General features: G+C 42.6%; 1 protein-coding gene across 2 annotated transcripts; it reads left to right on the top strand.

Moving 5' to 3' along the window:
- The first annotated feature begins 3,751 nt into the window (after positions 1 to 3,751).
- VHL (von Hippel-Lindau tumor suppressor) lies at positions 3,752 to 12,227 on the top strand. 2 transcript variants are annotated; one of them, XM_027042611.2, is made up of 3 exons: positions 3,963 to 4,404; positions 6,416 to 6,538; positions 9,902 to 12,227. In XM_027042611.2, the coding sequence occupies exons 1-3, from the start codon at positions 4,065 to 4,067 to the stop codon at positions 10,093 to 10,095; spliced, it is 657 nt and encodes a 218-aa protein (XP_026898412.1). In that variant the 5' UTR covers positions 3,963 to 4,064; the 3' UTR covers positions 10,096 to 12,227. The 2 variants fall into 2 exon arrangements, with proteins under 2 accessions (XP_026898413.1, XP_026898412.1); XM_027042612.2 differs by lacking the exon at positions 6,416 to 6,538 and having other exon boundaries at positions 3,752 to 4,404.

Below are 12,227 nucleotides of genomic sequence, written 5' to 3'. Positions count from 1 at the left end.
ACTGTTTTGTCAAAACTTGGATCTATACACCAAAATGTGAATTCTATATGTAAATTTAAAATAAATTTAGGGGGGAAAAGAGCCTGAATAGATACACGTCCAACTTGAGATAGTTATTGCTCCTGGGGAGGAAGGAGGGAAATGGGACCAGAGTGGATGTTAAAGGGGATTTTAGCTTCATCATATGTTTTGTTGAAAAAAATAAAAAAGTAAATGTGATAACATACTGTTGAATTTGTACGGTGAGATTATCAGTGTTTGCTTTATTATTTGTACTTCTTTGTATTTTCTAATTGGTCAAAATATAAACAAGGCAGAATGTATCCTTCTAAAGGAAAATTTATAAAAGACATTAAAGTAGAAGGGGAGAGAAATAACCAGTTATATTAAAATATTTAGGTGTATTTTCTTCTATTCCTCTCTTCATGTTTGCTTTTGCATAGTGGAAAGTGTAATGTAAGAACAATATAGCCTCTAGTTTTCCTTGGTATATCCTAAAACATGTTTTCCTTCCTCTTAAATAGTCTTTGTAATTATTTGCAATGATGTAATATCAGTCTTAAGCCTTGCATTTAAATAACTGCTCTCATTTTACGGATATAGGCATTTCTGTAATATTATTAAACTGGTATGTTTCACTTTACTAACCTGGAAGTACAAATGAGGGTATGTTGGAATGAATCTTGTAAATTTTGATGTCTCTGAACCATTGTAATTTAACAGGAAGTCCTATCTTTCCTTGGGGTTTTCCTCCACAAATGTTTCCATGTTGATGTTCAATATAGCTGGAGGTCATCCCTGCTGGCCACTCTTCCTGCTGGAAGCCATCAGGATACTTTGTATAATGTACTTTCAAGGAAACTCCATGGCAAAATCACCCAAGGTTCTGGTGTTCCTTTGTAGATTTGCCTGACTCCTTGGATGGGACTCTTGCCATCATTTTCAACAAGGCAGGAGATGATGAACCTCTAATCCAGCACACTCCTCTGACCACCGTCTGCACACCCTTATACATGCTTCCAATTTTTAAAAATAAAACATTTATATGTAAATGTTTTATTTTTTGAGAGGGAGAGAGACATGGAGTGCAAGCGTGGGAGGGGCAGAGAGAGAGGGAGACAGAATCCAAAGCAGGCTCCAGGCTCTGAGCTGTCAGCACAGAGCCCATTGCAGACTTGAACTCACAAACTGCGAGATCATGGCCTGAGCTGAAGTCAGAGGCTTAACTGAGCCACCCAGGGGTGGCAGAAAACCATGTAATTCGATCTCGGGGTCATGAGTTCAAGCCCCATGTTGGATGTAGAGATTACTTAAAAATAAAAAGTATTAAAAAAAAAATTGATTTGGGTCAATTATATCTCAAGACTGGGGGAAAAAGGAGGAACTGATTTAGTTTTCATTACAAAGGTAATAAAACTATATTCTAAAAAATGGGGGTGGGGAAATAACTGCATAAAGGTCACCACACTATACATACAATTTGATAGCTTTTCCCCCTGTATTTTTAAATTTTTTAATGTTTATTATTTTGAGAGAGAGAAATGAGTGAGGGAGGGGCAGAGAGAGAGAGGGAGACACAGAATCTGAAGCAGGCTCCAGGCTCTGAGCTGTCAGCACACAACCTGAAACGGTGCTCAAACCCACGAACTGTGAGATCCTAACCTGAGCAGAAGTTAAACACTCAACTGACTGAGCCACCCAGGTGCCCCCCCGCCCCGTGCATTTTTATTCATTTCCAAACTCTAAATAAGCCGCCTCTCATTTTGATAGGGTTGCCATTTTCCAGTATGGTTTGTGGAGAATTTTGCATCAGTCTTTCTTGTCAGGCAATTGAAGAAACTGGAATGAAGTTGTTCCAATGGGTCATCATACATCTAAAATCACAAATCAAAACCTCTTCTGCTTTTGCAGATTTGGTTGAGAACAGCTGCCCAGGAGTATAGCCAAACAAAAAATTTTTATTTGTCCATTCTCCCTCTGCCATTTCTTTTAAATGTTAGGGCCATAGTGTTGGTCTATGAGCATAAATATATGTCTCTCTTTGGCTTGGGCCTCCAAATGGATTTTCAGTAAGTGGTAGGACTGTCGGAGTCCTGGACTTAGAGGCAGGATACAAAACCAATGAGAAGAAAACTGGATTGGGAAGTCTGCCAATGAGCCCTTATCTGACATCCTAGGTGGGTATTTGTCTGATGGTAAATGGGAAGGGAAAACTTTTAGCTCTATTCTTCAAAGTTCATCCCAGATAAAACTCCTGGGAAGCCTTGCCTGAATTTTTCAGGTCCAGCAAACGACTTTACACCTTGCTCTTCTACAATCAATATCATATTCTAACAGCATGTCTTGTATGCTTGCCCAGTAGCCTGTGAACATTTTCAGGACTGAGACAATGTGTTTAATTTATAATATTAACTGCTGAGAATTGCTCTGAGTGCTTACTATGTACTAGACACCACTTCCCCCTCAACACTTGGTTAGGGGACTATATATATATAATAAAATTTATTTATTTAGAAAGAGAGAGTGAGCACAAGTCGGGGAGGGGCACAGAGAAGAGAGAATCCCAAGCAGGCTCTGCACCATCAATCAGTGCATAGCCCAATGTGGGGCTCAAACTCAGGAACCCTTGAGATCATGACTGTGCCACCCGGGCGCCCCTGGGACATACTTTTTAAAAATGAGCAAGGTCTCAGAGAATTTAAAGAATTCTGCCCAACATCACAGATCTGAAGCTACACCTGGAATGAGAACTCAGGTGGATGTGAATTTCAAATCGCACATAGACTGCAGTATCAAATATTATCCCATTTTCAATTTCCGTTAATCCTTTTGATTACGTCCAGGACAAAGTTGGTTTCACAGCTAATACTTGGTGCTTAACATCTAACACTTGGCTAACCCGTCGAACCAAGAAAGAGCAGGCTGAGAGCTTTTAACAGAGTATAGATAAAATTTAACTGTTTTGTTTTCATTTAACTTAGTCCCACTGTACTCTTACGTGGCAAATGAGAGCGAATTTCCACTGATGGTAGTAATATAAAATTTCTTAAACTTGTTCAACTGCTTTGCATATGTACAGAATACCTTTAAAAGGAAGCACAAAGGGGCACCTGGGTGGCTCAGTCGATTGAGCGCCAGACTCAGGTCATGATCTCACCTCAAGGTTCGCGGGTTTGAACCCCGCATCAGGCTCTGTGCTGACAGCTTGGAGCCTGGAGCCTGCTTCGGATCCTGTGTCTCCCTCTCTCTCAAAAATAAATAAATGTTAAAAAAAAAAATTTTTTTTTTTAAAGGAAGCACAAAAACTGGTAATACTTCTTGTCTCCGCGGAGTCTTTATGGGTGGCTGGGGGAAACTAGGAGGAGACGGACATTTTGACTTTATTATATTCTTCTACACAAAATTCGAATTTTGTGACCGAAGATGGAGACAAAACAAACGAGAAAATTATTAAATAAATAATAGCGATGGGGCGCCTGGGTGGCGCAGTCGGTTGAGCGTCCGACTTCAGCCGGGTCGCGATCTCGCGGTCCGTGAGTTTGAGCCCCGCGTCAGGCTCTGGGCTGATGGCTCAGAGCCTGGAGCCTGTCTCCGATTCTGTGTCTCCCTCTCTCTCTGCCCCTCCCCCGTTCATGCTCTGTCTGTCTCTGTCCCAAAAAAAATAAACGTTGAAAAAAAAAACATTAAAAAAAAATAGCGCATTTGGTAGGGAGAATATGGCAAAAACCATGAAGGTCTTAGAATAAATGAAGCTAAGGAAATGCTGTGTCAAAACTTATCGGTGCGAAAAAAGAATCCACTTTACAGAGGAAACCGTGGACGAGGTGGCCCAGCGTCAGCCTCTGCCTCCTGAATGCTCGGTTCCTGTGGCTGGAGGTTCCACCTGCGCTTGCGCACAGTCTCAAGCCGGCCATTTCTGCGACCATCTTCCACAACCGACCGAGAGCGCGCAGAAACAGCACGCACGCTTGCGGGGACGCGCACGCACGCGCGCCACGCCCCACCCCGTACGGCCCCACAAATCCCAGGCGGCGAGGCCCGGGTTGTCTAGGCTCCGGGAGGTAATGCCCCGGAAGGCAGGGAACTTGGAAGAGGCCGAGGCCGGTGTGGAGGAGGTGGACGCGGAGGAGGTGGGCCCTGAAGAGTACGGCGGGGAGGAGTCGGGCGCCGAGGAGTCTGGCCCGGAAGAGTCTGACCCCGAAGAGCCGGGAGCCGAGGAGGAGATGGAGGCTGGGCAGCCGCGACCGGTGCTACGCTCAGTGAACTCTTGCGAGCCGTCTCAGGTCATCTTCTGCAACCGCAGTCCGCGCGTCGTGCTGCCAGTGTGGCTCAACTTCGACGGCGAGCCGCAGCCGTACCCGACGCTGCCGCCCGGCACGGGCCGCCGCATCCATAGCTACCGAGGTAGGTGAGCCGGGGTCGCCCTGGCCCGGGCCGGCCCAGCCCGGCCCGCGCCTCCTGCTTTGTCCCGGGGCGCCGCGAACGCCTGCTGGTGCCCCAGAGAGGTTGTGACAGATCCAGGTTGACGCTGCTACTAGGTGGTAGCCAATTCTTTCTTATAGGACTGAGTAATTTGTATCGGAGGTGGCTTTTCCCCCTTACACGTATATTTACCCCTAAAAGTGCTCCGTACCTAATGCCCGTTTGTTCATTACGTCTCTGAGAGAATCTCACACTCCCGAGTGTCCCCAGTGGGCCAGGTCCGCGTTAGGTCCCTGCCCTTCATGGAGAACACAGTCCAGTCGGGGAGACAGATGCATGCATAAACAGATGAGAACAAGCCAGTGTCACAGTTGCTGCAGGAGGAACGGAGCACAGCGGCCCGTGGGAGCTTGGAGCAGGCACCTAGCTTAGTGAAGGGAAGGGGTGTGTAAGTTTCAGTTAAGGACAGCTTTCCAATGGATCGTTTTGCCTTGAGAGTACGCGGTAATGTTTCTCAGACCTTTACTCCAAACTTCCCCTGATATTAAAGGAGGGAGAACACAGTTCTTCCAGGGATCAACATTTCTGTAGTCTTCTATTTTATCTAGGAAATTGTGTGAAATTTTGTTCTTTTCATCCAAAATTTATCTGTGCTTGAGTTAACATAAATTTTTTTTTAGAGAATCTTTTTTTCTTTTTTTTTAAGTTTTATTTATTTTGAGAGAGGGGGCGGAGAGAGAGAGGGGCAGACCATGACCTGAGCCAACAAAACCTAGAGTCTGCCCCTCAACTGACTGGACCACTCAGGTGCCCCTTAATATAAACTTTTTAAAAATTACCTACCATGAGGGGCGCCTGGTTGGCTCAGTAGGTTAAGCATCCCACTCCCAGCTCAGGTCATGATCTCGCAGTCCGTGGGTTCAAGCCCCGCATCGGGCTCTGCTGACAGCTCAGAGCCTGGAGCCTGCCTCAAGTTCTGTCTCCCTCTCTCTCTGCCCCTCCCCCACTCACGCTCCGTCTCTCTGCCTTTCAAAAATAAATAAACAATAAAAAAAAAATTACTTACTGTGTGAATGTACTTAATGGCACTGAACAGTACACTTAAAATGGTTAAAATGGTCAATTTTATGTAAGTTTTACTATAATAAAATTTTTTTTTACCAGTTTACATTTCTTAAAATTTCCCACCAAATCTTCAAGTACATTTGTGTCCCAGGAACACATTCAGACATGCTTTCCACCTGCCTTAAACAGAATGTTAGTCCTGGGGAAGGGGGGGGGGGTTGCCTTCTTCCTCTCTCTCTCTCTCTCTCTCTGTCTCTGTCTCTCTCTCTTTTTGCATATGATGTATTTGTTTCTAAATTCACGTATACCTTACATACAGTAAAACGCACAGATCTTAGAGATTGATGCGTTTTTGACAAATACGACACCTAGATCAAACTATAGGTTAAAACATTTCCATCACTCCCGGAAGTTCCTTCCTGCCCCTTTCCACTCAGTCCCCTCCCTTTCAGAGGCAACCATTCTTTTGATTTTTCACACCATAAATTAGTTTGGTCTATTCATACAGAATGTACCCTTTTCTGTGTGGCTTCCTTTTCTGAACATGATCTTTTTGCATCTTCTTGTTCTTGAGAAGCACAGATGTAAAGAGTTGGTGAAGTTCTTTTAGTTTGCAGTGTTGGGTGTGATTCGCAATGCATGTATTTGCTTTTTGACCATGGTAGCAGAAAGGGTGCTGTATTTGAAGCCTCAAGTATCTGCTCTTTTTCCCTTACTGTCCTCGTTGCCTTGAGCAAGTCACTTGGCTTTTTCAGATCTATTTGCTCATCTGTAAATAGATCTGTTGTGAGGACTGAGTAAGGTAATATTACTGGGAGGGCTTAGTAAGATATTTAAGTAGTGTGGGAGGCAAGGACTTCAGGGTCAATCCAGGAAGATGAAGGAAATGGGTGTGTGGCTACATAACAGCCTCTTCTTGTTTTAACAGGTCACCTTTGGCTTTTCCGTGATGCAGGGACATATGATGGGCTTCTGGTTAACCAAACTGAACTATTTGTGCCATCTCTCAATGTTGATGGACAGCCTATTTTTGCCAACATCACACTGCCAGGTACTGATGTTCTATCTTACTTTATAAAAAGATAAGGCTGGGGTGCCTGGCTGGGCTCAGTGGGTAAAACATGTGATTCTTGATCTCAGCATCGTGAATTCAAGCCCCATATTGACCATAGATCCTACTTAAAAATAAATAAATAATTATTTAATTAAAAATGATAAATCAAAAGATAAGGCTGTTGGAATAAGTAGAGAATAAGCAACTTGAAGGATCCAAACCTTTATTGGTTTTTGCTGGATGCTAGTCAAGTTATCCAACCTTTCTGTGTCCTTTTCTCCACTATAAATAAAATGGAACTAATTTATTTGTATCTTCTATATTGAACAAAGATGTGGTTGCTCAGAAGCTCTTTGGGCTTGTCAGAAATGAGCTGAATTAAAATACCTGATTGTCAGGGTACCTGGCTGGTTCAGTCGGTAGAGCATGTGACTCTTGATCTTAGGGTTGTGAGTTCACGCCTCACATTGGGAGTAGAGATTACTTACAAAATTTAATAAATAAGTAAAATATCTCATGTAATTATGAATACATTTTCGTTTCCCTGGCCTTAGAGCAGAATTATGCCCTAGAGTCTTAGAGAAGAATAAAGTATAGAGAATGAGATATCATGGCTTCTAGTGTTGTATCTTTTTTTTTTCTTTTTTTTCTGAGAGTGTGAGAGAGTGTGCCTGTGAGTAGAGGAAGGTCAGAGGGAGAGGGAGAGAGAGGATCTTGAGCAGGCTGTACGCTATGAGATCATGACCTGAGCGGAAATCAAGAGTTGGACACTTAGCTGCCTGGGCATCCCTAGTGTTGTACCTTTTAATGTTATTTAACCCACTCAAGCTCACAATGCCAATCAGGGGTTAAAAAAAACACACCAAATTGAATGTTAATATCATGGTTTATGATTTGTTTAAAACTCATTTGATTTTAAATAGAAAATGACCTATGGCCCAGCAATTGCACTACTAGGTATTTATCCAAGGGATACAGGTGTGCTGTTTCAAAGGGGGCAGATGCACCCCCATGTTTATAGCAGCACTGTCGACAATAGCCAAAGTATGGAAAGAGCCCAAATGTCCATCGATGGATGAATGGATAAAGAAGATGCGGTATATGTATATAATGGAGTGTTCCTTGGCAATCAAAAAGAATGAACTCTTGCCATTTGCAACTATGTGGATGGAACTAGAGGGTGTTATGCTAAGTGAAATCAGTCAGAGAAAGACAAATATCATGACTTCACTCATATGAGGACTTTAAGACACAGAACAGATGAACACAAGGGAAGGGAAGCAAAAATAATATAAAAACAGGCAGGGGGACGAAACAGAAGAGACTCTTAAATATGGAGAACAAACAGAGGGTTACTGGAGGGGTTGTGGGAGGGGGGATGGGCTAAACGGGTAAGGGGTATTAAGGAATCTACTCCTGAAATCATTGTTGCACTATATGCTAACTAACTTGGATGCAAATTAAAAAAACAAAAACAAAACTCGATTGATTTTATTAGGTTGAACCCAAATAAACTGTTCTAGTGGGTTAAAAAACTCCAAATACTGGGGCACCTGGCTACCTCATTTGGTGGAGCATGCGACTCTTGATCTCGGGGTTGTGAGTTCAAGCACCATGTTAGGTGTAAAGATGATTTTAAAATAAAATATTAAACACCCAAATACATGTAGCTTCATAAGGTTCAAACTGATATGTATGTATAGATCCTATCTTAAGGAAGTAGGTGTATAAAAATCGGTAAGTTAAATTGATAAATGTAGTAAATTTTGCCTTATAGGATACCCTTACAGTGTCAGTTTCCCAGTGAGCTTAAAATAGAATTGGAGGGGTACCTGGGTGGATCAGTCAGTTAAGCATCTGACTCTCGATTTAAGGTCTGGGTTTGTGAGATCGAGCCCCGCATTGGGCTCTACGCTGACAGTGCGGAGCCTGCTTAGAATTTTCTCTCTCTGCCCCTCTCCTGCTTGTGTGCTCTCTCTCTCTCTCTCTCTCTCTCTCTCTCTCTCTCTCCCTTTGTCAAAATAAAAAAATAGACTAAAAATAATAAAAAATACAAATAAAATCTTAAAAATTTTTTAATGTTTATTAATTTTTGAGAGAGAGACAGTGCGAGCTCAGGAGGGGCAGAGGGAGGGAGACACAGAATCCGAAGCAGGCTGCAGGCTCCGAGCTGTCAGCACAGAGCCTGATGTGGGCTCAAACCCATAAACCAGGAAGTCATGACCTGAGCCGAAGTCAGTTGCTTAACTGACTGAGCCACCCAGGCGCCCCCCAAAAGTAGAAATAAAATAGACTTGGAGTCCCTCAAATCCAGTTACAGACTGTTTGGTTATATGTTGCTGTGTGAGAGCTACCCCAGAATAACAACCACCTTTTTATTTGTTCATAATTCTACAGTCTGGGCTGAGATCAGCGAGGGGGGTTTCTGCTCACTGGTGGTGGTTGGTGTGGCTGACTTCTGCTGGCAGGTTGGCAGGAGGTTGAGCCTCTCTCCTATGCTTTCTCAGGGCATGACCCTCTTTGTGTGGTGTCTCCTGCCGGGTGGCTCGGGACTCCTGAGAACATAAAAGCAGGAGTTGCCAGGGCTTCTTTTTTTTTTTTAATTTTTAAAAACTAAACAATTTTTAATTTAATCTAATTAATATATTTTTAAAAGTTTATTTACTTATCTTGAGAGGGGCGGGGGAGGGACAGAGAGAGGAGAGAGAGAGAATCCCAAGCAGACTCCATGCTGTCAGTGTACAGCCCAACACGGGGCTTGATCTCATTTACTGTGAGAGCATGACTTGAGCAGAAATCAAGAGCCAGACACTCAACTGACTGAGCCACCCAGGCACCTCTTAATTTTTTATTTTGGAGTGTGAGCAGGGGAGAGGGAAAGAGGGAGGGAGGGAGGGAGGGAGGGAGAGAGAGAGAGAGAGAGAGAGAGAGAGAGAGAGAGAGGACCTTAAGTGGTTCCACACTCAGTGCAGAGTCTGATGCAGGGCACAGTCCCACAGCTCTGGGATTGTGACGCTCAACTGACTGAGCCTCCCAGGTGCCCTTAAGTTGCCAGGGCTACTTAAAGCGTAGGTTCAGAATTGGCACAATGTCACGTCACCCACGTTCAATTAATTAAAGCACATCACAAGCCCAGCCCTCTTATAAGGGGAAGTTATTATACAAGGTCATGCATACCATGAGATGTCCATGAGGGCGATCACATTCCCCTCTGCCACAACACATGTACTCAATTTTTTTTCCTCCAGAGTGAGGTCCTTCTGTAGTAAATGGAATTGCTATGGTTGGCAAAGCATCTTGCTCATTTCTTGTCCCAAGGCCCGAGTCTGCTGCTGAGGTTTTGGTTTTCTGCATTTACAGTGTATACTCTGAAAGAGCGGTGCCTCCAGGTTGTCCGAAGCCTAGTCAAGCCTGAGAATTACAGGAGACTGGACATCGTGAGATCACTCTATGAAGATCTGGAAGACCATCCGAATGTAAGGAAAGACCTGGAGCGGCTGACACAGGAGCATATTGAAAACCAGCGGATGGAAGGGGAGACTGAAATGAAATGAAATGAAACTGAAATGAAATTTGCACTCCTGAGTCTCGGCCTTAGATGGTACTGACTAGTCTTGATCTACATTTAGGACTGGTCACTTATTCTCAGATTCAAGGTGTCTCATTCCCGGAGGGAAAATTCCTCCATTGCTTAAAGGAAAGTTAACTGACTTCACTAGGCATTGTGATGTTTAGGGGCAAATGTCACGAAATGTAATTTAATGCCTGCCCTTTCTATAAGTATTCAGGTATTCATCAAGTAGTTGCATTTTGCCTCCTAGTAAGTCAGGAAAGTTTGTATGTAAGGACTTTTGTGTAAGTGCTTCAATGAGAATTGCAGCATACTCTAAAATTGTAAGAAAACAGTGGCATCTGCTTTTAATTGCTGTGTTGTGGTTGGTGACATGTCAGCCTCCCACTTGGAGAAGACAGACATGTCTTTGAGGCAGGGACAAGTCTGTCTTCTCTTTGAGACCCCAGTGCCTCACACATTATGAGCCTTCAGTCAGTGTTTGTTGAATGAACAAACCAGTGGATACTTTGGTAGAAAGTGTTTGGAGGTTTTGCCCTTTTTTTGGGGGGTGGGGAGGTGGGACCTTACGGTGTATACCATAAACAAATGTTTTAAAGGGAATTACTTTTATAGAAAGCACTTTTTATAACTTTCTAAATTTTGTGCTTTTCTGTGTCCGCTGTTGTTGCAGTGCTCTTTTATTTGTTTCTAAACCAGGATTAGCTTTGTGGTGATCACTTTTTTTAAACTTGACAGCTGAACTGAAGATAGGAGAAAATAGCTCTCCTCTTAATTCTAGTATTAAGGAGCTACTGCTGTACTGCAAATAGGTTTTTGCCAAGTGTGGATATTTCTGTTACTTTTTGTAAATCCATTACATTTCTGTTTGGCTTAGCATTTTTTTTTTTTTTTTTAATGCTGCCAGCATTTTAACCAGGGGCCAGTGGTTTTGGGCGCTGGGGACCACTGAGGAGAGCCACTCTTGGGTTCATGTGGACTCACGAGGCTGCCTGGTTTAGCATTTTTCATCAGGCAGGAACTGGTGAGACTTTGCACCTGGCTGGAAGAGAGGTGGAGGAAGGAAGCCCTCCATCTCTGGGATTACTCACAACACAGAATGGATTCCTGGAGTAGCTAAGAATGTTTTATAGTTTTATAAATGTACAGATCCTTTCTTATAGGCTGGACTTAAATTGATTAATTCAAATGCAATACTTCTATCAGTCTTATTTTTTTTTTTTGGTAACTAATAGTTTAAAAAAAAAAAAATCCCCCCAGTAGAGAACATTTTGGTAAAGACAGTAAAGTAAAAGGAAAAAAAAAAAAAAGATCACTGTAGATATATTACTTGAATACAGCCACTAAACATTTTGAACTTTTAGCCTCTTTAGGGCATCTTGTGGTTGGTTTGGTTTTACATAGTTAAAATCATACTGAATATACAGTTTTGTATTCTACCTTCTCAGTTATAACTTTGTAACTTAAATATTTTCCCATGGTATTATAAACTCTTTTCAGACATTAGTGCGGTCTTCCTTTTGTAAACAGTGGGATATTTCTTGGTATCTCTAGTTCCTGTACTAACCTTTGAGCACAATTCCTGTGCTCTGAAATCAGCATGAACAAGACAATGCTCCACAGTTTCCCCTAGACTTTGTTTCACCTAATCTTAAGCCCCTCTTTCAACATTCAACAAATTGATTAGCTTTTGTTTCTTAAACGCACTGTAGCACTCATTCAGTGACACACCTCTCAGTGTCTGCTGTGTTACGAGCTGTTGGGTGGGAAGAAAGAAATCCTGGGGAGCTGGTAGCAGTACATATTTGAGGGTGGGATGGGATGGGGGATGTAAGAACGTAAGGATTAGTTCAGTGTTGGTTGTTTTTTTTTTAAACCTGTCTTTGTCCAAATGAAATTCGTGTTTCTCTTGTGAAACCATGTAGATTGAGTACTGTGTTGTTTTGTGTGTTGTCCAGGAGGATTAAAAACCTGTAGCATGAATAATATGTTTTTCATTTGAAATCTTATGACTGTATCAAATGTATTGCTCTTAAGAGACTGTGATGTTTTCCTATTTTGAGTTTAAAAAAACGTGTTCTTTAATACATTAAATGGTGCTGAGTAAAGAAAATA

The sequence above is a fragment of the Acinonyx jubatus genome, chromosome A2 (assembly GCF_027475565.1).
Source record: "Acinonyx jubatus isolate Ajub_Pintada_27869175 chromosome A2, VMU_Ajub_asm_v1.0, whole genome shotgun sequence".
Taxonomy (NCBI): domain Eukaryota; kingdom Metazoa; phylum Chordata; class Mammalia; order Carnivora; family Felidae; genus Acinonyx; species Acinonyx jubatus.
The sequence above is the reverse complement of the archived record's forward strand: the minus strand, read 5'-3'. Positions and strand labels throughout refer to the sequence as shown.

Excerpts from the sequence above, each read along its gene's own strand:
- VHL (XM_027042611.2), top strand. The coding sequence starts at position 4,065 with ATGCCCCGGAAGGCAGGGAACTTGGAAGAGGCCGAGGCCGGTGTGGAG. Across the intron at positions 4,405-6,415 it reads CCGCATCCATAGCTACCGAG|GTCACCTTTGGCTTTTCCGT; the intron begins GTAGGTGAGCCG and ends TTGTTTTAACAG. Across the intron at positions 6,539-9,901 it reads TGCCAACATCACACTGCCAG|TGTATACTCTGAAAGAGCGG; the intron begins GTACTGATGTTC and ends CTGCATTTACAG.